Source organism: Ambystoma mexicanum, chromosome 1q (genome assembly GCF_040938575.1).
Source record: "Ambystoma mexicanum isolate Mex_15411 chromosome 1q, UKY_AmexF1_1, whole genome shotgun sequence".
NCBI lineage: Eukaryota > Metazoa > Chordata > Amphibia > Caudata > Ambystomatidae > Ambystoma > Ambystoma mexicanum.
Genome location: NC_090922.1, coordinates 529,256,101 through 529,281,495, shown reverse-complemented (window position 1 = coordinate 529,281,495; position 25,395 = coordinate 529,256,101). Strand labels below are relative to the sequence as shown.

Here is a 25,395-nt window from a genome sequence, read left to right as displayed (position 1 = left end):
CATTGCCTCTCTGCACAGAGGTAGTGACCCTACACCTCCTCTTTTGTTTAGGTAATTCATGGCCACAGTGTTGTCCGTCATTATCAGGAAATGTTTTCCCTTGACAAAAGCCTTCAGCGCTAGTCTGATTGCTCTCAGCTCTAAAAGATTGATCTGTAGTTTGGACTACGATGGAGACCAACGACTGCTGATTGTCAGATCCTTGGCATGAGTTCCCCACCCCATGAGTGAGGTGTCCGTCACTACTGTAATCTCCGGCCATGGTTGCCAAAAATGTTCTCCTTTTAGGATGTTCTCTGTGCAAGTCCACCACAGAAGATCCTGCTGAACCTTGTTCAGAAACTGAAGGAGATCCGTCATTTGTCCTGAGAACTGGGACCATTGAGTCTTTAGAGCCCATTGAAGGGATCTCATCCTCTGGCGTGCTTCTGGCAGTAGGAAAATGCAGGATGCCATGAGGCCAAGCAACCTTAAGAAGAAGTCGTAGGCCTGGATATTTTAGGGCATTTTGGAATTTGGAAACCATCTGAAAAATGTCTTGAACCCTCGACTTGGGAGGCGAGTTCTTTCCCAAGGATGTGTCTAATACAGCCCCTATGTACTGGATTTGTTGGGAAGGTGTCATTTGTGATTTCTTGAAATTGAGGGAGAAGCCCAGCCTTGGAGGAAGTGGCAGGTGACCTTCACATGATCCAGGGCTTGTTCGGCAGAACGCACCCTGATCAACCAATCGTCCAGGTAGGGCTAGATATGAATCCCCCCTCTCCTGAGGTGCGCTGCCACCACTACCATCAACTTGGTGAAGATCCTTGGGGTGGAGGTCAACCCGAATGGTTGGACTTGAAACTGAGAGTGCGAGTCGCCAACTACGAACCTCAGGTATTTTCTGTGCTTGAGATGGATTGGCAGATGAAAATAAGCATCATGGAAGTCCAATGACACCAACCAATCCTGAAGTTGACGGGCCTGAAGGATATGAGAAAGAGTGACCATCTTGAACTTGTCCTTCCTGAGGAGCTTGTTCAAGCGTCTTAAGTCCAAGATGGGTCTCAGTCCTCCGTCCTTTTTAGGAATAAAAAAATATGGGGAGTACCATCCCTTGTTCTTCTCCGCTACCGGTACTGGTTCTATCGCACCTTTCTCCAGCAGGGTTAAGACTTCCTGCTATAGGAGCGGGTCTGGAAACTTCAAAGGGTGTCTCCCTTGTGGATTGCTTTAAGGTTACGTTAGAAAAGGGAGGCAGTAACCTTGGGCTCGTATTTCTAGAGCCCAAACATCTGAAGTAATGGCTCGCCATCCTTGCAGATGCTGGGACAGCCTCCCTCCCACAGGTGTCTTGTGATGCAAGTCCTCAAAGTGGTTTTGTGGCGGTTGCTACGGCCGCTGATGGTAAAGAGGCTGCAGCTGGGGCTGGCTTTGCACGTTTTACTCGTCCACCAGAAGTGGCTTTTCTCTGGACTCTTTGATTGGCCATTCCTCTCGCCTTTCCATGTGAGGGGTAGTAACGATAGGATCGTTCCCTCCAAGATTGTCCTGATGCACGAAAAGACTGAGGTTGCCTAATAGCAGCTCCTAAAGATTTGGCAGCTGCTTTTGAGGTCTGCAACCTCTCAAGGCTCTTGTCAGTCTTGTTGCCAAAAAGGTGAGACCCGTCAAAGGGCATGTTCAAAAGACAGTTTTGCACATCTGGTGCGAAACCCGACTTTCGCAACCACGCAAATCTGCGCATCACTGTGCTAGTAGTCATGGACCTGCTCACACTATCTGCAGTGTCCAATCCAGACTGAAGGGATTCCTGCATGGTCTCCTTTCCATCTCTAACGATGGCTAGGAATCCTTCCGTTTCTTCCCCTTCTGGTATGTGCTCCGCCGCCATTGCAATGCACTCCCACAGAGTTTACAAAAATGTTGCCAAGGCACATGTGGAGTTGGCCGATTTTAACGCCATACTCCCATCTTAAAATACCTTGCATGCCCAACCATCAACATGCTTGTCGTCCCTATCTGGAGGGATGGAAGGGCACGCTACCTTATTTGAAGCTGTGGCTGCCTGGACCACCAGACTCTCAGGAGTAGGGTGTTTGGACAGATTGCCGGGGTCGCTACTGGAAGGGCGGTATTTTGAAGTGAGGGACTTATTCACAGGAGGAATCGAGTCTGGGTCTCCCAATTTTTGGCCACCCTATGTTGTAAGGCTACATGGAAGGGTAAAATCGGATCCTCCGTGGGGCCATAATCCAATATATCAGTCAGATCATCCTGGATGAACTGAGTTGGTGGTTTAGCCTATCCTAAATAATCGACCATCCTTGTCATCAGCTGCCTGTATAGGGACTGGCATGTTCCCCTTGTTCTGGCCTCCCAAAATCTGTCTCAGGTGAAGTGTCAATTCCACTTGCTTTATGCAAGGTTTCCACCAGATCCCTCATTCTGCTTTCCTCAGAAATCAGACATTCTGGGACATTAGGGGTACCATACTCTAGGCCAAAGGGAACCTCCCCTTCCTCCTCCTCAGACCTCTCTTGTTCTTCAAAAATTGAAGTTAAGGATTTAAAATATTCTTTCCTTGGTAGAGGTTTATACATTTTTTCTGGAGGTGTTGCAATAGAGACTGAAGGCTTTACAGTCTTTGCAGCTTTTTCTTTTGCTGCTATTTTGACAGTTTCTGGCGGAATTGGAGCCTTTGAAACATTTGGCGCTGAGAGCTTCGGGGTCGACGTCGACAAAGGCGTCGATAGCGCCGACGAAATAGTAGTCGTCGATGGAGTTGGCTTCGAGAGTGTCGAGGCGCTCTTTGAAGACTCGCCCTTTGAGGTGTGTCGGGTTCCAGACGGCGTTGGTGACCTCGAGCGGTCGACTCGACTCGAGCGATCTTTTTCACTCGGGGTCCTGGAGGGTTCCCGATCTTTTCTCCTTCGATCACCTGGGCTTGAGGGCGCGTGAGTGTCGGAACGGTAAGGCTCCCGGTCGGCTTCCCAGAAAGGCACGGACCGAGGCTTAGCCTTTTCAAAAACCTCCATCATGTTAATTCTGAATGCTTCCCATTGTTCGAAAGAAGAATGTTTTGTGGGGCATTTCATTCTCTTGGGGGATTCGTCCAAAGACGAGGTGGAAGGGGACCAGTGGCGTCTTTTTAAAATATTTTTCGTGAACCACTTCGAGACCTAGACCAATGCTTTTGCCTTTCGCGTCGAGGAGATTTCTCCTCATGGGATCTTGACTTGACGCTTGAGGCTTTTCGGTCGCATTTTCGACCTACCTGTAGTTTTCCCTTCCTCTCTTGCAAGGCCTTGCCCGTCATTGCCCGACACTTCATACAGGCTTCCATGTCGTAGCCTTCACCGAGGCACCACAGACATTCTCGGTGCAGATCCTTGATGGACATTTTGGAACTGCAGGATTTACATTTCTTGAACCCCGAACGCGGGGTAGTCGGGGTCGACGACAAGGACATCTCGAATATCTACTTCACAATAACTGTGTCACAGAACTATTGAGGCGCGCTGAGTCTTGGAAGCAACATGTACTGCGGAAAAACGGAACTGAGGCCAACGGGCGCCGCGCGTGCTACTTGTATACCGGATGACGTCACCCTCGACAGAGGCCTTCGAGGGACTTCGACTCAACGACATTGACGCACGGAGCCCTCTGCCGAGAAAAAAATTCCGAAGCAGCTAAAGCTGGGCAAATACATCTAAGATGAGGAATACTTTGGAGGACACAATCTTCGAAATATGGATTGGTGAGACAACTGTCAGTTCGATAGACCTATTAAAACTTTCAATCTCATGGATAGATTGATCGTAAGCTTTTGAATAAACCCAACAATGAGGAACCTTCCCCTTCTATAGTGACCATTTTGATGTAGAATGAACTTGTTGCTATCATCCAATGAGTTATAATAGATGTAAGCCCGAGTTCACAACACAGTGCCTCCACCGGAATAGAATTCGGCAACCCCGAGGTCATACGCCAAAGCTCTCCTTCAAGGAGTTTAATCCATGACAACTTCCTTTTCTAGAAAAGCTTCCAGACCATAGAGAATACACTGAATAATATTAGAGGCATACCGCTGTAGCATGCCCTCAATGGAATACCCACTATTAATCGATATAAAAGCCTTTATAGGTTGGAATTTGGCAAGTATCTTGAGATAGATGGATTTATACAAAGCAGAGTCCAATCATAACACCTAAAGATTTGTATTCTTTGACGACCTCAACAGGCTTACCATTCCATTTCCAGGCAAACTTGCTCTCCCTTTTCCTACTACCACTAATGACCATCATTTTTGTTTCATCAATCTTAATCTCTAACCCATCATTTTAGAATATAATAATAAAGCACACAAACTTCGCTGTAACCCAACTGCTGTCCTATCTAAAATAATGGTGTAATCTGCATAAGATAACCAAGTTAATGCATTATGGCCTATACGAGGGGGAAAGATGTTTACTTCAACTGCAACATATAGATTGTATAGTGTGGGGACACAGACCCCTGTTTAACACCATGGTTGACAGGAATCGGAGCGGATAGCAAACCATCATTGTTTAGTCTAATTCTTTATTTTTTTATTTAAAATGATATAGTTTCATTACAAAACTTTTCATTTATACTTTATCAATTGTTTAGTCTAATCATAACTGAGGTATCAATGTATAGTTTTGTTATAAAATACAAAAGTCCATAATTAATACCCCCATTTTTGAGTTTAGCCCATAAACTCGGTCGAATTACTGAATTCAAATCCCTAGAATAATCTACATAACAGATGTCTAATTTCTGCTCTATTTGATTATATCACAAGTAGCTGGAGCTACACTCAGGAGAGCTCAAATTAAGCCTAGTTTTTATCCAAAACAGGACTTGCAGCACAGTGATCCACAGGGAGGAAAACTCATCTTTTGATGACAGTCTGACCATGAGGAGACTCCACCACATGAGGCTCAGTAGAATCCCCTCTTATTTGCAGATGCTGCCTGGCCCAAGAGAGTCATTTGGTAATGAGACAGCTGTACACCTTCTCTGGGAAAGGTCAGACTGATGAGCCTTTCTTGAAATGCAGTCCTGTGGAATTGGGAGGAATTCGACCATCCGCACGGTGGTTGTGCACTCGCCTGGGCTTTTTTAAATTCCATATGAAATTGAACGATGATAGATCAAACTGCCGAAAATGTTTGGGGCTAATCCGCACACATTTTCCTATGCTCACCACCCGACAGACATATAGACGTACTCTGGGTGGACATAGCCTCCAAGTGCAGTCCTCCCTGCCACATTTAGTTGGAATGTGACACCCAGGAGTACATCAAGGCATCTCTAAAGTGGCAGGGCATACCCTTACTCCTGCCATGGCCAGCCTAATTAAATAACAACGGCTCCAGGGATCTGCCCTATCCTTGTAGGCCCTGCTGGTGGCAGCTATGCATACTGATGAGGGGTAATTTAAGCAGGCCCACGACAGGCCTGGTCGCAGGGCTAACAAAAGACAGGAAACCCCAACACCTTTGATATGCACTGTGTCAACCTGAAGCCAGCTCCCGCCCCTCCGTGTCAAGCTCAGTGAACTGTCATGTCTGGGACAGCTGTTTACAGTAGTCATCCCTGCTGGGGGGCACCATTCAGAAGGTACGAGTATGTGGTATAGCAGTGACCGAAAGTCTGGTCTCGCCCCAGCTTCAAGGGAGACATGCCGCTTTAATCGGGAACCACACAGAGCTCAATTAACAAGAGAGACCCTTTGATCCACAACAGACAGGAAGATGGGTGGGACTTAGTATTACATGTTATCGCCCCTTTAGTACACCAGAAGGGATCCAAACAGACTGGAAACACAAGTAAATTATAAACCTCAATGTACAATTTTGGTAACGTGGACGGAACAGCAGGTTTATCTCCACATGGTTGTGAAAATGTAATTATTGCCAATGATATAAGGGACTGTCCAGTCAAGGTTGTATACAAATATCTACTTTATTAATATTACAACAGACAGTTCTAGCATACTACAAAATACAACCCACACTGTAAAGGAACACATAGGACAGGCAGTTTCATGAAGGAAATGGTTGCACTCTGGATACTGACCAAAAGGAAGTCAGTAAAGCAGTCAGTCTTAACTGTTCAAGGTTATTTGGTTTCAGCACCAAGGGAGCAAGGGGTTGTAAATGTCACCAGGGGCCTTCGGAGAAGGACCAGTGGGACAGAACCACAATGTACCTGGTGCTTGAGCTGATCTTGATGCTCGACAGCGTCGAGTCCGTACCAGGACGCTTTGCAGCTCCTGGGACAGAGTTCAAGATTGAGACAGCTGCAGGTATCAGGCGGCAGGCAGTTCGGCAAACCAGGCCGGCCTACACGGCGGCTCAGGGTCAAAAATCATTACCTCTGTGCTGGTTGGCCGATCTGGAATGCTGGTCTAGGCGTCTCGGAGGGCTTTAGTGACTGCAGCGTGATAAGAGTCAGTGGTGCAGCCGGTCGCAGTCCAAGGGCTCGAATGCCTCAAAAATGTCCTTAAAAGAAGGATGCTGGTTGATGCTTGTTGTGGCACGCCGCCTAGCTTTTTTTTGAAGGGCTTGTGTCGTCATTTAAGGCGGATGATCCAAAGCTGAGGAGAGTGTTTGCAGGCAACAGCCTTGTCCTTTGTTCAGAGACTCTCTGGCACTTCACACCCAGGAAGCTTGAAGAACCTAGCAGGACACGCTGTGTGCTGGCTGGGTCCCAGTTCTGGAGCTGCTGGACGGGTCCTCTGAGTCCGGTATCTCCCTCTGTTCCGTATGAGATATTTACAGGAGGGATCTTGCTTCCCACTTGAAAATTCTGGCCTTCCTTCACATGCATAAGCTGTAAGGCAGACTGTACCTTCAGCCAGGGTGCAAATGAGTCCTCTTCTTACTCCTTTTGAAGTGTTCAGATGATCTGCCAAAAGAGGGGCTCAACCCTCTTTTAAAGCCAAATGGGGCCCAGTGATTGGTGCAGGCTAAGTCTGCCTTAGTGAACCAATCGTGGGTCCTCACCAACAATCTTCTGTTATGCGTAAGGTCATAACCAGAGTGCTTTGCAACAGGAAAGGTAAGGGGTGGCAGCATGTACTACTAAGTACCACCCATCTTCCAGTCTGGTGTGGATCAAAGTGTCTCTCTGGTTAATTGAGCTCTCTGTGGCTCCTGATCAAAGTGCAGGTCTCCCTTGAAGTTTGTGGTGAGAACAGACTTTCCCCATCAATTCACATACTTCTTCACTCTGAAAGGTGGTCTCCCTGCAAGGGTTGCCTTCTGTAACCAGTGGTCCCAGACATACCATTCACTCTCCTTCACACAGAGTTGTGGGGACTAGCTTCAAGTTGACAAATTGCATATCAAAGAGGTGTAGGTGTTTCCTGTCTCCTGAGTTCTGTGAACAAGCCCCTTTTCAGCCCTGCTTCAATTAACTTTCATCAGTATGCGCTGCCACCACACAGAACTACAATAGAACAGGGAGGATCCATGGACCCTTTGATATTTTAATTAGGCTGGCCATGGCCAGAGGAAGGTGTTGCCTACCCCTTTTGTGAGATGCTTTGATGTACCTGTGGTTGTCACATTCCAGCTGAACATGACAAGGAGGCCTGTGCCTGTAGGCTGTGTCCATCCGGAGTACACTTGACTATGTGTTTGTTGTGCGGCGAGCATAGGAAAATGTGTGCGGATTAGCCCCACACATTTTCTGAGGTTGATCTGCCATCATTCTATTTCTTACAAAACTTCAACAACAAAAAAAAGGCGAGTGCACACTCGTGGTTTTTTAAAATTTTTTAAAAGAAATGGAATGATGGCAGATGAACCTCCAGAAAATATGTGGGGCTAATATGCGCACATTTTCCTATGCTCACTGCACGACATAAACATAGACCTGTGTACTCTGGGTGGACACAGCCTACAGGTGCCGTCCAGCATGCCACATTTAGTTGGAAAATGACAGCCAAGAGTCATCACAGCATCTCAGAAGGGGGAGATGCCTGCGCCTGTAGGCTGTGTCCACCCAGAGTAGACAGATCTATGTGTATGTAGTGCAGAGAGCATAGGAAACGGTGTGCAGATTAGCCCCACACATTTTCCAGAGGTTGACCTACCCTCGTTCCATTACATATAAAATTTCAAAAAAAGCCCAGTTGAGCGCACACCCACCGTGCGAATGGTCAGATTCCTCACAGTGGGGCTGATAGATGGTTTAGAACCGATATTCATCCCTGGACCACTGGTGGCCCGGAAGTTGATTCGTCACAGCGTTGCTCTGCATTCAGACCCTGGGTGCAGCTGATACTTTGGAAGCACAGCTGCAGTGCAGGAAGGAGCATGAAGAAGGAAGACTGCTGGGTGGTGAGAGCTAGTAAGGTACCTCAGAGGCGTTTGGTGGGACAGGAGGAGCACTAAAGTTTGAGTTCAGGCTGGAGAGGTCTGAGGTGGAAGGAACCATAGAGGAACCATAGAGGGAGAAGGGGAGTGAGGTTTGAGAAGGGATGCCCAGAAGTCTGGCGGAGGCACGGCTGGAGTTGGATACACAGAGTTTGGGGACAGAAATAATCCTAGTGAAGGGAGGTGAGGCTGGAGTTTGATACTGAGAGGTCTGAGGGTAGTGGGGCTTCAGGTGGATACCCAGAGGTCTCAGAGGGGGCTTGGCTGAAGTGGATACCGAGTGGTCTGGGGCAGAAGGTCCTGGGGGAGACGAGGCAGGAATTGGATACCCAATGAGTGGTCTGTGGTGAGGATGGAGGTGAAAGGAACCCCAATGTTTGAGGCTAGGCTGGGGTGGCTACCCAGAGCTCACGAAGGAGGCAGCTACAACATGTGCAAAAGGAGGGTGTCCCTGAAGGTTTGAGGTGAAGGAAGGGGATGCCTAGAGGTGTGAGGCAGTGGTGATCAGCTGAGGTGTCCTATGTAGGAGGAGGTCCCCCAGAGGTATGAGGTGAGCAAGAGGAAGTATTGCCAGAGGTTTGGTGTCAGTCTGGAGATTCCTGAGAGGTGTGAGGGAACAGGAGGACCACCCTTAGACACAGAGGCGTTGGTGGGCGGGCTGAGGGGACACAGGGTATATATGCAGAGCACTCGGGCCCCTGCCCCCTTGCTGTGGGTTCCCCAATCAATACCAGGTATTAGCGCGAATTCCAGGAGTGGAAACGAGCGAGCTTCGCCCTCAGTAGAACATGTTCAAATCAAGGGTCGGGCTTTAATCGGTTTATTTTTAAGACGAGCCCCTGAGTCATGGTCGGCACCTCCTCCCTCCATAGTCCGTGCAACTCGTTAAAACAAAATTGATTTTACGTAACTGAGAACTCCGGAGCAGCGTGCGATCAATTTACTCCTTGTCGCCCACGTTGGCTCTTTCAGAGTCTGTTGTGGTGTCTCGGTCTGTTTTGTTTTCATTTATATCACAACAGTAAGTGCATGAAGCAAGAGAGGGGGACGGAGGCAGGGAGGGACGGGAGAAAAGAGACGGGTTTGAGGGGCAGAAATCAGGAAATATGTATGAAAAGTGAAACTGAAAGAGAAAAACGAACAAGAAGAAGGGAGGGAAAGAGTAAAGGGGTAATGAAAGGAGGAATGAACAAAGGGCGAAAAAGAACAACGAGACAAGCAGACATACACAGAAAAAAGTACCAGTCCTCCAGTGATGTTGTGTAGCGTAGGCGTTTATTATTATTATTTTTTCTTTTTTTTTAAAAGGGCATATTCCAATATTGACCTTTCTAGAGAAATAACGCAGGACTTCCGTTGTCTTGCGAATGTTACATCAGGTGAAGAAATGAGCCGATTTGCGTCTTAAATCATGGCGGATTTATAATTATTTTAAATACAGACCGTAATCCATTTAAATGAGCGCTGAAGTCGTAAATCGTAATGTGAAGAAAGCGACCGTGAGATCGGGCGAAAAATAGATGGGGTACGAGAAAGAAGAGGTGCAAGTATTCGGGGAAGTGGGAAGGGAATATGGGTGAGAGAAGAGAGGGTGAAGCAGTGGAATAAAGGGAAAGCCAGCAGGAAGGGGAGGATCGAATAAGAGGGGGCGACTGATCAAACAGAAAGAAGCATCCGGGGGCAGAGGGTAACAAGGACAGAGGAATGGAAGGGGAAAACAAAGGCGGAAAGAAGTGGACGGAAACACAAGCGAAGGAAGGAGAGAGAGACAGGCGGAGGGCTAGAGGCCGGGTCGGGCGGTGACGGGAGTGGGAGCAGCAAGGAAGGTTAAAGCAGAGAGAGGAATGTCCGAAACAGAAAGGCGAAACCGGCGGCGATCGAGTGCCAGAGGGTACATGCCTGAGTCTGGGCCGCTCTAAGGATGGCTGTGAGTTCCCAGCCTTCTTCCCGCGACCTCTCACTCGAGGACGAGGAAAAGCGAAATAATGTCCACTCTGCTACTCATTTTAGATACAGTAAATAACTCGGTGAAATAAAAACCCACATAGTAAATCCAGCATGTATACCCCATAGAAAACGGAGACTCGGGAAAAGTGTAACTTCCCAGCACCCTCGTGGATGGGTGCTTGCGAGGCCGCCCTTCCCGGAGAAGCAGGTGCACTGGGTACCAGTTTAGCATCCTCTGGCAGCGCCCTGTCTCTGGGCCGCTCACTCCGAGCCTGTCTGAACCCCCTGTCTTTTTCATGGAAGCATGGGGCTGTCGGTTTAGTGGAACTTAGTGGGTATGGTTGCGGGCACCTCACATTCAGGTTGTCCGGTGGTGGAACCCCAAGTTCAGGTTTTGGGAATAAAGGAAAGAGCGTCTGCTTGGGAGGATGTCATCTGTTAGACATGGGAGAGGAGGGTGGCCAGAAAGTGTGGATGAGAGCTGGCGTGTGCGGCAGCGTGGGGGGTGGGGAGCCGAGGGGGAGAGGAGGGGGGAGGGGGATGTATTGTTAAGAACTGGCTTGGGAGAAGAAAAAACCGAGAGGCATTAATATTCACTATGAAGTAGCCGGGCTCGCACGAGGAAGTGCTGCTTGGGGGGCTGTTGTCTTCCATGCCGGTGCTGGTCCACACACCCCCATGCACACACTCACACACTCTCCATACTAGCACACACCACACACACACACCCCACCCACAGAGACTCTTTCCAGGCACTGATTCCTCGAACATGATTCCCCCCGGCAACCCCCACACAACCTCGCGCACCCCGCTTCTGTGAGCCCCCGGGCGCGCGTGTGTGTCGCCTGTCCGTGGCTGTGTGTGTACCTGCACACGGGCAGCCCAGCGCTCAGAGACGGACATACGACGATAGCGCAGCTTTCCTGTTGGGGTTCCTGGATCGCCCCCAGCACAGCCAGCCCGCTTGATATTGTCCTTTGCACGCACACACACGCGCGCCCCCTTCCTGCACCCCCCGCCCCCCACCCCAGGACCGGCAGAGCTCCTCGGCGGGTGATGCGAGCTTGGAGGACGGAGCCTGAGACGCGGCGCCGCGATGTTCGTGCCCCTGCCCGTGCCCTTCGTGCTCCAGCGGGCCGCCGCTGAGAATGGCTGGAGGCTCAAGTCGCCCCTCGGACTGCGGGCGGTGAACGGTAAGGAGACGGCGGTGGCGGCGGCATCGGGGCTGGGTGGCATTGTGCGCTCCCTCGGGCTCGGGCGCGGGCTGTGTGCGGCGAGCAGCCCGAGCCCGCACCGCGCCGCGGCCAGAGTGAGCGAGCGCGCCGGCTGCCCGGCTGCCTTTTTATTCACGAGGTATTGATCTTTTCTCGGGCTTGTCACAGCCTCCACAGAGCAGCCGGAGCCGGCGCTGCTGGGTCGATAGAGAGTGGGGGGAAGGAAAGCAGCGGCGGGGATTACTGCCCGCCGGAGAGAGGACCGCGCGCATCCGAATTAGGACCTTTCATCTCCCCCGCTGCCCGTCCCTCCGGAGCCCCGGCACCCTGCGCTCTAGCCCTGGCATTTCTCGCCTCTCTTGGTCTCTCCACTCCCCCTGCCAAGCTCCCGCGCGTCCCCTATTTTATCCTACATTCTTTCCCTCTGCGAGGCTTTCCTTTTCCCCCAGTTACTTCCCCGCCCTCTCCCCATTTCTCGATGTGAGCTTTCCGCACATTCACCCCAAGCTCTTCCGCTTTGCCCCATTTTGTTCCCGTGTCCTCCCCTTCCACTCTTAAGCACGGACCGTTCCTTTCCTCTCCTCTGTAGGGAGCCCCCTCTTCCCCTGGCTCTTCCGCCCTTCCCCTGGCTCTTTCTCGCCTCTCCGAGGACAATAGGCAGGCATCCCGTGGTGCCGGCGGCTCACGAATAATCTCCGCTCATTATCTTTTTATTGAATGGCCTGTGGGTTTGTGGTTACGCGGAGAAGTCGAGTTTTAAACCTTAGCTCTTTCACCAGCACAAGCCCTCACATCTCCCTTTTTTCCAGCATAAACGCTGCCTTCCCTTTAAGGGCCTTTATGTATTATTAAAATGGGCGGCCTCAGATGCCGGCATTGTTTTCCGAAAGGGTGCCCCATTCTCACCCTCTGCTCCATTCAAGCCCTTTGCCGTGTATCCGAATTTGTACGTGGTGCACGGACCCAGGATGGAGCGGCGGGCGACGATGCACAGTTTGGATTTTTGCAACTGCTTGAGGGAAATTCAGGGTGATATGATTGCCACTAATTACATGAAAAGAGGATCTGTATGGAAGCTCCTGTGAAACAGACGTGTGTGTGAATGTCCATGTGTGACAATATTGTCCTGGTGTTCAACTGGAAGTCACGGTCTGCTGGAGGGGGCGGTATTCTGAGTGCATCACTGTTTTCTTATAAATGACCTGCCAATAAAACTGTGCTGTTTTTAAAGATAATTAGTATAGAACTTAAAAAAAAAAGAAAACATGGCCGTTTAGAATTTGGCATGGGTTTTCTAGTGAGCTCCAGTGGCATCTGGCGTGTGCTATCGCTGCTATCTTGACTGTACTGTGAATGGGCCTGTGCTGTACCGCCGAGATTTGCTGTTATGAAATATTTCGAACATGCCATGGTAATACCCAGCCTTTCCCATCCAGTGCAACGCCTCCGCCTGTCATCCAAGCACGGCGGGAAGGCTGAGATCCCGCAGATGGGTGAGTAATCGCGCGATAACGTGGCAAGGGGCGTGCGAAAAACCGGTGCCATGCCGATTGCATCACAGCTTCGTCAGACATTACCCGTGGCCGTAGGGCTCCTAGAACCACTGTCTGTAGAATGGCCTTCAACACCCTTACCTGTAATAGCAGAGGGCAATTGAATGCACCTCTCTAACTGTGAGGGCATACCAAGGCCACGGGCATAACACATATCGCATCAGATCCCCACCACCTCACCCAAGCCTCCAACATCAAGTGCACCACATACATTTGCATGATCAGCTATATCTGCCCTCCCATAGCCACATCATACACTTTCAGGGCGTGCACAAATTCTTAAACACACATCCTGCGGAAGTTCCTTTCACCTTAACATTCCCATAGCCCAGCCAAGTTCAACCTATTTTTGATCGTTTTTTCTTTATAAAGGGGAATCTGCCCCACACCCCTGCTCCTTCCATGCCCCCCACCCACAAAAACATCCATCTTTATATATAAGTTTTGTTTGGGTTAATTTGCATACCCACAATGCTTTGCTGATATGGCTCTGAACTGGCAGTGTACTTCCAGCGATGGCTACTAGGTGGTGTTGCGGCATGTGTGGCTTGGCTCAACTAGATTATTCTACTTTTACATTTCAGGTGAAGGTTTTTTTTCCCAAGCCGTTTTAAACCCAGCATAACTTGGTTGGGGATATGTTTTAGTTAAACTGCCACAAATAGATGGAACGAAATCTAGACTAAACTACTATATGCAGTATTGCGTTTCGACAAATGAGTTCTTTGGCCTATTTGGTGCCTGCTGAAAAACACTCCAAAGGGGCCCCATAGACTATGCCCACCCTTTTGTAATGGGGTCAATCTAATACTAGGATTCCACATGCATACCAAAATAGGTTCTAGCCAATGGCCCATTCACATGTTCCTTCCCTAATGTAGTCATTTATGGCCAACTCTTGGCGGGGCCAGTACAAACCCCCGAGGCACACTGAGTTAGGGGGCCTACACTGGAAACAACTGTATTGTAGCTGCATCCACGGCTCCTTTAACCCATCCCTGAAATGGGCCCAGGAAAAGGTTGCGTTATCCAAGCTGTCTTTTTCAAGGTCATAGAAAACTTTTATTAGGGCCCCATCAGGCTCCTTCGTTGGGCCCCTATACATGGACCTATCACCCGTGCAAACCTCGAAAATGTTTGTCCACACAGCACTTCTAAAAAGACTTGGTCTTGCAGTAAAGCTTCCAAGGATCCACATGGCTTCCAAAATCCACCACAGAAAGTCACCCTGTAACCGCTGCTAGCTGAATTGCAGCCGCATATGATTCTCGAGGCCTGCATCTAAAGCGAGCCCTGGGGAAGGACCTTTTGCTCTGTGTCCTCTTCTGCCGCACCCCCCCCCCCCCCCCTCCCCAGCCCCCCTTTCGAAGGTCTCTGTTATGGCAATTTTCTCTTTGTGTCCGTCCCCTGTTTTGCAAAATGTCATTTCCTGATGAATTGTTCTGGCCACATGTGTTGGAAATCACGGCCCGGGGCAATCTTTTAAAAGTGTGCGTGTATGTTGGGGGCGGGAGGGGGCGGTATTTTATAATAAACCTTCCCTCTTATTCTGACAGCATCCCCTGTACTCACTCCTAGATAGTGGGGCTGGTGGGTGGGAGGCGGCCACAGCAGTGTTGATGTTTTCTGCGCTTCCCCACGGCACCTTCCTCCTATCCCTAGAAGGCCTTCATGCCCCTATGCCTATAGAGCGCCCCCACCGTCCCTCCCCCCACCAAACCGAACTCTGTGGAGACATGCTCTCCCCTGTCTTCGACTCATCTTCCTTCCTTTTTTAATTTAGTAAAAAACACCCCCACCCACCCGAGAAGGCATGCCTTGCCCTCATGCATAATGCAGGCAGCGCCCATGCATAATGCAGCGCGCGGGGGATGGCGCCGGCTTCTCCCGCGCAGTAATTCCCTGCTCCTATGCCACCTCGGAAGCTGATTTACAGCCCGGCCCTTAATCCACTCACAAGCCTCAATTTCATTATTTCTGTCCGTTAATTTATTGGCATTGGCTGCTACCTCCTCCTTTTTTTTTTTTTAAACTCCTCTGGTTGTTCAACTTCCATATTTTTCTTTTCTTAATCTGACATCTACCCCTTTATGGTGTTCGTACTTTTTCTAATTTCCACTTCCCTTTTATCTTACTTCCGCCCTTTCTCATGGCAGCACTGGACATTTCCCTGTCTTACCTTTGCCCCTTTCCCTCCCTCCCTCTCTCTCTCCCTCCCTCCCTCCCCTCCCTCCCTCCCTCCCTCCCTCCCCGCCTCCCTCCCTCCCTCCCTCCCTCCCTCCCTTCCTTCCTTCCTTCCTTCCTTCCTTCCTTCCTTCCTTCCTTCCTTCCTTCCTTCCTTCCTTCCTTCCTTCCTTCCTTCCTTCCTTCCTTCCTTCCTTCCTTCCTTCCTTCCTTCCTTCCTTCCTCCCTCCCTCCCTCCCTCCCTTCCTTCCTTCTTTGATACCCCTAAGCCACAGAGACGAGCCAAACTTTCAGCTTTACACTGCATGATTAGTAATGGACCAGAGTGATGTTGGGAGAGAGTCAATAATCAGGCTTCCATGAGCTATGTATAGCATATGCATTTCTCTTGCAAAGAAGACCTTCTCTGTGTGAAGCTGTGCACCCATACCTACAGCTTGCAGGGGGCCCTTTGAAAGACCAGCAGCCAATAGTGAGACTTCAATTGAAGAGCCATGTGGCTTTTCCAAGCCTTCTACTCACACTAGTCCCACACATTGTATTGCAAGGGCCTTGATCCTATGTTCTAGAAAAGCAGCAGCCCTCCAAAGGGCCTTTTCCTGGAACCCTTTCAATGACGCTATTGATCATCCTATAGTTAGTGCATCAAATCCTGCAGCGCCATGAGCACCTAGCACCCTCGGTCAAGCAACCGCAAGAGAACAGACAATCATAATAGAGCCTGCGCTAGTATATTCCGGTGTGAGCTAGTGACTCATTGGGATCCAGCATTTTCTACATATGATCGAAGGAACCATTGACAAGTTTTTCCATATCTCCACCACTCTTTCCAAAAAGGCAGAACAGAGATGGCTTGAAAACTTTCAGCGTGGTCTGGGGTTCATCCAGTTTTCTTCAGTAGTGGGCAAGTGATAGTTTCTATTACATGTTTTCCTCAAGTGAAAGATGTTTGCTCCATAACCTTATTCCACAGCCAAACTAGCCCTATTGCCACTGTGGCTAAACTAGAGAGCTGCCTGGACTATGTGAAGCAGGGACCGTAAAAACCTCTCATCTGCAATTAACAAAAATTAGGGAAAACTAGTGACTGGTAAATGCATTTGATATTTCAGTTGAATGACACGAAGGCTTAGAATATTTCCTAAAAAAAGATCAATCAACCATTTACTTCTATGTTTGTTTATGAGGTCAGTCAATACATATATAGAGACCAAAAGCAAGCATAGCCACAATCGCTTGCCGAAGACCCACCACAAAAGGTCCTCAAATAGAGAGCTTATTATTTTGGGCCAAATACTTTAAGTATGGCGACAGAACGCAAAGCCTAGCACGTTTCGTTCCCCACTGGGAGCTTTCACACAGGTTATATATGTTAACCTCTCAGCTATTTTTCAAGATTGAATCACTCCCGGCCTTGATATTTTTAATGGATTAACAACAATTCATATTATTAGGTGTTTTAATGGAGAAGAATTCCGAGATCCATGGATTTCATTGGTTGAGAAGTACCAGGAATGATTATGTTTTAAGCATTTATTTTTCCTCCACATTCATTCCACACTGATTACTTGGAATCTGGATCTGGAAGCTGTTTGTCCTCCCAAGGTTTGATGGCGAGCCCCTAATAGGTGTAGTTTGATCCAACCAAGACTCTATAATGTACAAAAAAGAAGGTGGGTGAGGCGCGCACTCCCGGTCCTGGTCAATTAAACCTGTTGCAAAAAATAAGTAGCTGGGTCACATCCCAAAATGGACAAATATTCACAGGGTTAGATCCCTTCTGCTGCAAATCAGGTACTCAGTATTAACAGGGTTAGATCCCTTGCTGCAAATCAGGTACTCAGTATTAACAGGGTTAGATCCCTCAGCTGCAGTTCTGTGGTCTGTAGTTGTTCTCCTCCTAGCGCTTTCTTATCTCAAATAATCATCAGGGAGGCTGTTGAGCAGGTGTGTCTAATTAGACTCAAAGGATTCTGGTAGCTGTAGTGAAAAAGTTGTTTTCTGTTCAGGTGACCAGCAACAGACACCCCTCCAAAGCACAAGTCCTTCCCAAATTTGGGGGAGGGGAGAGAACCATCTTTATGATTCTCCAAAGTGGGGCACAGTCACCCCGTGGCGCTGCCTCTGGAGCCCGGGACTCCCATAGCATTCAGTACAAAAAAGAAGGTGGGTGAGGCGCGCACTCCCGGTCCTGGTCAATTAAACCTGTTGCAAAAAATAAGTAGCTTGGTCACATCCCAAAATGGACAAATATTCACAGGGTTAGATCCCTTCTGCTGCAAATCAGGCAACCCTGTCTCCCCCAAATAAGTCCTGTGATTGTAAATGGAATCTGTCTGATTTCCCTTAAACCAATGTATTTACCCAAGGCAAAAGATATGTCAATGAATTTGCGTGTACATCTGGATTCATACGGACAAAGGAAGTCCTTATGCAAGCGCTTAGCGAAAATACCAGCTAAATGTCCTGGGGTTTATTAAAGACAGCCCCACTAGACCACACTGTCTTGTAACGTGACCAGGAAAGGTAGCCTGCCCCGCCATTCATGCTGACCATCAGATGGCCTTGTTGTCCGGGCCAGCTGTGCCAACAGTGAACAGATTTGGCACATATTTGACAGAGAGGTCCGTTGACCTACTTCTCTTCCCTACCAGCTCCCAGAAGCCCAATTCTCCCACCAAATTTGGGACAACTTGGGTTCTATTTTTAAATCATGCACCCGTTTTGACTTCAACCAATTCTCTTTCTTCCACTTAACTGTTGCTAAGTGACAGGGATCTTAGAACAATCCTGAACATGGTTGGGGCTCCAAAGGCGAACAGGGCATGCCAATGTCTTCTCACAGGGGATAGGTGGGTCTTTCCACACTTAAAGAGCTCTGAAAACTATGAGAATAGTAGGCATGGTGAAGCAAAGAACCCATAATGTGCCCCCTACGCGGGGTCTCGGAATTACACCCGAGCATATCCTGCAGCCGGGGATCTAGTGTCATCTTCGAAAACAAGAGAAAGATTAAGGTTTCAGAAAAAGAAATGCAAAGACATAAAACTTTGAAAAACAAAATTGAGAAAAAGTTCAACATAAATGAAGCAACCATTATAAATAATGAAAAGTGGACATGTGGTTGTTGGTGGGAAATGTGGGGTTGCCAGCTAATTGTCATATTAAAAGAACATTTTAATGTTGAGAAGGAGACTTCGGCCTTTTCAGAATACTGTGGGCTGCTTTCCATATACTTACATACTCTATTTTAGTTTGCGGGCTCAGCTTGTACAGTGTCTGCTGCAGATGGATGCTTGCTTCCTCCTAAGGATGCTTTTGGCTAATAAGCTCATTAATGTGTAGTTAAATGATGGTTTAAGCGATGGTGTGCATTAAATAATACGTGTTCCCTTATCAAAATGGTGGCACCTTGTGCTACACTGCAACTGACCATAACCAAAGCAGCTTGGTGTAGTATTTGCCTTCGGCTATTAGCTTCCTCCAAAGGTGAGTAAAGGAAGTGAAGGAGTCATTGATTGCCTCCGGCTTTAAGCAGCCCCCTGGCCCACATGGGAACCAAGCCTGTGCCACTAAAGAATTGCCTTCCTACCCTTGAGGGTGAGGGTACAGTTCAGGAAGCTCCTGCCAATTTCGCTCAAATTACCTTGTTTTCCGGACCACAATTGAAAGTTCATTTTCACTCCGGATCTGGCTAATGGGTACAGTGAGACTTTGAATGGATTTGGGTTTGTGGTGGTTTGTAGATTGGAAGCTGCTAGTTGCTTGTTGACATTCATGCACTCATGAGCACACACTTCATGTTCAGGCCATATGATTTTGCTTTGAAGATGGTGGCAGTCAGAGTGATGAGGGGCTGGTAAGTATAAGGAATGAACTGTTAGTCACATTGGAGATTGTATAGAGGCTTAATGTGTAGTAGTAAGAGTATTTGTTAAGCGCATACACATTCCAAGCGTTGTCGTGTTGAGCAACCACAATGCCCTATTCAGTAATTTGCAAACAAGAGGCTCACCACACGCCTACTTGAAGTACTTTTGGCTTACTTTTGGGCAGCAGGCAGCAAGCCCAAGAATTCACCCCGACAGGTGTGCTGGGAGATGCGGGGATCAAAGCTGAAATATAGTGAAGAAATAAAGAACTTAAAGTACCAACCTGTGAATGTATAAACATGAGCCATTTAATTCCCCAAAACCACAACAATATGCGAGTTGAAAACTATAGAAAGTACATTGAAAATGGTATGAAGTGTGCATGTCAATGGGGATCGCAATATAATAGTCATCAGCGGAACCCTGTGCTTCTCTATGAAAGGCTATAAAGTATTGGAAATCTACTATATGTTCTTCTGGAACTTTTCGGTTTGACTTGGATAGCAAATCAGGATGGGCCGCGGGATTGCGCTGTATATTGGTTGGGCGTGGGGGCAAAAGTGACCATCGATTTGTGCAGTCCTTTTCCTACAAGTTCAACTTTGCGGATTTTGGATTTTACAAACGTCTCCTCTGTCCATGCATTCTTTCCCAGATCCTCCTTTCACAGGCTTCCCTTCCCTAAGAGTCCTCTCCCAGGACACTTGTACCATGTCCTCCTTTCTGAGGCCTCCTCTTCCTGGGCCTGATCTCCCAGACTTCCTTTGCCCAGCTATTTCCCTCTTCCATGCACTGCTCTCCACTCACCTTTCCATGGTCTTGTGTCTTCGATTTCTCTTTCAGAAACTCTACTATGCTCCACTCTATCCCCTAACTGTCTAACCTCCCCACCACCATACTCTGTAGAAGATGTGTGTTCTGGACTTTACACCCTTTGGGATAGCATTCATAGGGTCTAGTACTTGAGCATCCTTGAGGCGCTGTGTGAATTATGGGCATATGCCCACTTTCTGAGCCTCGATTTCTTTACCTGTATATCTATCAGTAAGTCAGTTTGATAGAGATAAGACTAAAAAAAGGAAAACTCACCCCACAAAGCACAATTCATTTATGCATAAAAATATACAAAATATGCTAAAATGGAGAATATCAGCTTTTATTGCTAGAAAAGATAACTTTATCATAGGCTATAACCCAGATAAAAATAATAAGCTTAAAACCTGCATGGTTTCAGCTTGTACCAACACTTAACCTCAGCCTACCAAAAATGGTCATAGCCGTGATCTACCCTTCCACTGGGGGATGTAAGGTTGTACCTCAGCATAATGAGGCTTGTATTTACCACACTTCTACCTGGATGCCCATGCCCTCCCCAGAAAGTCTGCGACGGTAAACACCATGATCAGGCAAATAGTGGAGGACAAGGATCTAAGAGCAAGTTAGACTGAAGGTCCCCCAGATGCAATATGGACGGGTTCCAGCCATTTCCCTCCGAGAGAATCTTGCAAAATGAGAAAAGATGGGATTTGATTTCCAGGGACACCCTACCAAATTTACATGTATCGTTAATAAATGGTCTTCCTGTCCATTTGCCGGTCAGTTTCCAGGTGAAGAATGTCCAGTCTAAACCTACCCATTGTTTTTAGTGTCAAATATTCACTTAACCCATTTTTCACCTCTGAAAAATCATTGCCAAAAAAACCTCACCTACAATAAACATTTGGGTGAAAAGGTACAGGTTGTATTTTTAGAAGAGAATAAAGGTTTATTGGACTTGGGGTTGAATGGGGGTTCTGGCAGGGGGTCATTTCACATTTTGCCGAAGCAACGAATCTAAAAATGGTGAACATTTAAAAATGGTGACTGAAAAAATTAGCAGGAAAAATATATGGAACCAATTTAACATATGTAGCACACATATGCAAGGAGGGCATATTTTCCAGATAATGATTATGGGCCCCCAAACTCTTTCACTTGCATTTACCTGCATATTCCAAAGTGCTTAGAAGCAGGCACCAACAACCTATGGTGCTATACGTGTTATCCTATTGTGTTATCTCTCCTAGCGCCCACCCCCCGTTCTGCCCTTAGTTCCCCCTTTTCCCTATTTCTCTTCCCTCTCCTCTGTCCCCTATTTCTGATACCCCACTCCCGTCCTCTCTCGTGTCCTTTCTCCCTCCCCCACTGTTCTAGGGATGAAGCCTCTGGGCCCCCATCTCCATGATGACCCTTGGGGTGGGGGCTGAGCGGGGCAGTGGCCAGTGTCACTCTCTATGAATCCAAATCAATTTGTCTCCTCTGTCCGCAGACCGGCTGCTGCCCCCCACCAACCCCCCTGCCCACGCTCCCCTTATAAGATTCCCTTCCCATCAGGCTGGTTTCAGTAATGAAACTCCGGTTCCAGGAAGAAACCTGGTTTAGACGCAAAAATCGATTTCCCCCCGCACCATATTAAACATCCCTCTCCTCTATCCACCACAGCCTGGGCAAGTGTGTGCATGTATGTGCCCATGTGTCAGTGTGCGTCACTGTGTGTCCACAGCTGTGTGTCCACACTCTTGTGTACATGTGCATACGTGTGCCTAGTTGAGCCTACATGTGTCCGTATACATATGCATGAATCGGAATGTGGGGGCATGCACATGCTTGTGAGGGCCTGCGTGTGTTGGTGTCCAGGCATATTGATATATGCGTATATATTTCTATGCATCTTTACAAGCAATTGAGCATGCATTTTTCTGTCCGTATTTGTGACTACAGCTGCATATGCACCTTTGTTCGTCATGTATTTCTGCATATGCATGTGCATGTGTGTGCATTAATGTTCATGAATGTGCTATGCTTATCTGTGCATATATATATACCCATACATCTCTTTGCACATAGAAATGTGTTTGTGTTCCGTGCTTGGAACTTCGTGTGTCTCCACGTGTCTATCTAGCCCTGTGTGTTTATGCATAAGGAGCTGCGCGTATGTCTGGTGTGTGAGCAGTATGGATCTGCATGCATTCATGTCTCTGTGAGCACGCGCGAGTGCGCGGTTGGCTGTCTCTTCGCTTATGAATGGCCATACAGTAGGCGTCTTTGTGCCTAGGGATAGGCAGGCTTGTTTCCTATGTGCATTGTATGTCTGTGTATGCATGTATATCCCTTCCTTCCAGATTCCCCTCATACTTCTCTTAAATCTTTCGTGCCCCCCTCTCTGCCTTTCTCTCCTTCCACTCTTTCATCCATTGCTTTTAGAATCCTAACTCACTTCCACCCTGCCTTCTTCCAAGCTTCCTTCCTTTGAGCCCCTCCTGTGTTCCCCCCACAGCCCTGTCATGCCCAGAGTGAGAGGCGTGCCCTCCCCCTCAGCAGCTCCTGCCCTCTCTCCATGCGGCTCTAATTTGGCCATTTCATCAGTGAGTGAAGCCCCATGCTGGCTGCTTCGGCTGACCTCTCCGGCAGCCTCCCTTTCTTGTCTCAGGAAGGGGTACACAGATGTATCTGCAATGTTGTTTTCTTTTTTCAGAGGCTTGCTTTTCAAGCACCTCCTCCCTGCTATTTGCCAGGCCGATTAGTGGGATTTGAGGTCCCACTACCGCCCTCTCGCCCAGTTAGGATACATTTTGCCCCAATAGGGAACAGGGGAAACGTGTTGAGTATCGGGGCAATATATTTCCAAAGACGAAACGGGAACATATAAGATGTTCCCATCCATCATTATCGGAAGTTAGGCAGCATGGCAGTGTCTTATGTTTGGAAAAGACAACATGGCCAGAATTGTGAAAGCCCGTGGGAACGGACGCATGAAAGTTGATGCGATGTTGGCATGGGCAGTGCTGTGATGTCATGACTGAAGAACTGGAGATGTAGACAGAGGTGTGATGTCAATACTGTGGGGCCTCAGATGTGGAGAGTGGTGTGATGTCATCACTCTGTCACTAATGGAAGCAGGCATAATCTCTTGACTGAGGCAGTAGAGGCATGGGTTATGGTATGGTTTATCACTGCGTGGCTAGAGGGGTAAGTAATGGTGGGATGTCATCACTGTTGGATTAGATACACGGATAGTGAGGAGACAGTAACTTCTTGTGTACTTGAAGCGTGTATCATTTTGTGATGTTATCACAATATAACCACAGGCATACACAGTCGTGTGAAGTCACCATTGTTGGTCTCGAGTCATGTACAGTGGTTTGTGGGATAAAAGGCCTGGAAAGAGCATGCCACCACTGGGCCTCTAGGCGGGTTCAGAGTGGTGATGACATTATTGTGTGGCTAGATCTGAGGCCATCACAGAGGGACTTGAGACATGGACTGTGCTCATATGTCACCATTATGGGACTAGAGACACGCGCAATTGGGTTTTTCTATCATTGTCATACTGGAGATATCTGTTATCATAGTGGCATTGGATATTTGGAGGCGTGGTTCCTGGGATTCCAGAGAAAGGCCAAATTGTAAAGTCATCATTGTTGGGTCAGAGATATGTCAGTGTGAGATTAAAGTTATATACAGTAGTTTTATGTCATCATTGTGGGACATGGACATGGAAAGTTGTAGGATGTCATCCTTTTGGGACTAGATGCATGTGTCACAGAGTTTTGTTATCATTTTTTTACTCTAGGCATTACAGCGATGTGACACTCACTGTGGAACTAGAGGCATGTAAAAGATGTGATGTCATCAAGAAGGGAATGTATCTTGGTATACAAGCATGAATAGAGATGTCATGTTATTACTGTTGTGATAGAGGCAAACACAGTTGTGTGATATTGTGTGGGTTAAAAGCTTAGATAGATGTGTTAAGTTGTCACTGGCAATCATGACAGAAACATCAACAATATGTCGTTATCTGGGTTTGGGGTTTATCGGTATGAACAGTGGTGCAATGTGTCCTTTACTCTCCTTTCACGTCTTTTACTGCTTTTTAAAATCCTTATAACGATTTATCTAGTTGCACTAAGGAAAATTTGTCCAACATTTTTAATAAATAATTTCTTTGATTTGACTAAAAACAATGATGTAAATGTGGTGTCATGACCAAGGGACCGAGGAGATAGACTGAGATTTCATGTCATTACTGTTTGTCACGAGACAGTTGTTATGTAATCACAGAGGATGAAATGGCACAATCCCCTTCTGGTGTCATTCCTGAGGGACTAAAGTCAAAGACATAATTGTAATGATGTTACGGTCTGACTCGAGGCTTTGCTGTTTGTGTGATGCCATCATCGTAGGACAACAGTTGTCCACTGCTATTGTATTTATGTGGGGCTATGCAATAGTTTATAGTGAACAGGGGATAGCAGAGGGGCAACTCGCTCGTCTTGGAAGCAAGACCACGCAGAGCAACAGCGGTTAGAATCCACGCTTAGAAACCAAACTCAGGTAAGGTATTAGGTGCGTTATAAAAAAACAATTACATTAAATTAAATACATATTACGTTTGTCATGGTGAGGGCTCTTAGATAATCTGGAAGGAGCCGAATTTATCTATTTCCTTTTGATCTTCCGTATGTGACATGGCTCGGTAGAGATTTGAGAAATTAACACTTTATTTGTATTCGATATGTATAAGACCGGTTTTAGTGAAGAGCTGGTGTGGGTAGCATCTCAGATTGAGGGATCCCTTTCCGTGAAAGCAGGTACTGGCAAGGATGGGCAGAGCTCTCATATCAATTCCTCCCTAGTCTTTACAGTGCTGGGCCACACTTCTGAGTATCCTCTTCTGCATAAATTGGTGTAGACTACCTCAAGTGGTTTTGTGCGTCTTCCTGAGAAAAGATGATTGGTGGATATTGCAGATGAGTAGGATGTCCTCAGAAGGGATGTGACTATCATTCTTCTTCAGAGTTACCTTTTAATTGGTGTATTTTACTCTTTCTGTTCTCATACTCTCTGAACATTACATATCTTTTTTTACCTTTGTCCGTAAGACCTCCACAGGCAACGTGCCATAGCAGAAGCATCCACCCACAGTGATACCAGTGTGGCAGATTACATCACAGTTGGAAGTTAAAGCAAGAGCATGCTCACCCTTATTTTCAGACACTAATGAAAAAGACAGACTAAAAGCAACACTGTAGGGTATTAACTACAAAATTCCAGCTACTGGCTCAGTTAGGTTGTCAGATTAGGTCCCAGATACAGATCTTCAAGATTAAGCTTCATGATAGATTACTGTCCCTACTCTTTCCGCAGTGTGTTTCGTTGTCGTGTGGTGTCCTGGTCCTTTCACAAT

General features: G+C 47.6%; 1 protein-coding gene across 4 annotated transcripts in view; it reads left to right on the top strand.

The window, feature by feature from the left end:
- The window catches only part of POU2F2 (POU class 2 homeobox 2), a 673,952-nt gene that overhangs the window by 277,101 nt on the left and 371,456 nt on the right, over nucleotides 1-25,395 (top strand). For 3 of the 4 annotated variants that reach the window (XM_069640945.1, XM_069640943.1, XM_069640946.1), the window contains exon 1: nucleotides 10,958-11,536. The exons of the other annotated variant lie outside the window; for it this stretch is intronic. In XM_069640945.1, coding sequence (XP_069497046.1) covers nucleotides 11,440-11,536 — 97 coding nt within the window. In that variant the 5' untranslated portion in view covers nucleotides 10,958-11,439. Of the gene's footprint in view, nucleotides 1-10,957; nucleotides 11,537-25,395 lie in introns of those variants that run through there. 4 annotated transcript variants of the gene reach the window in all.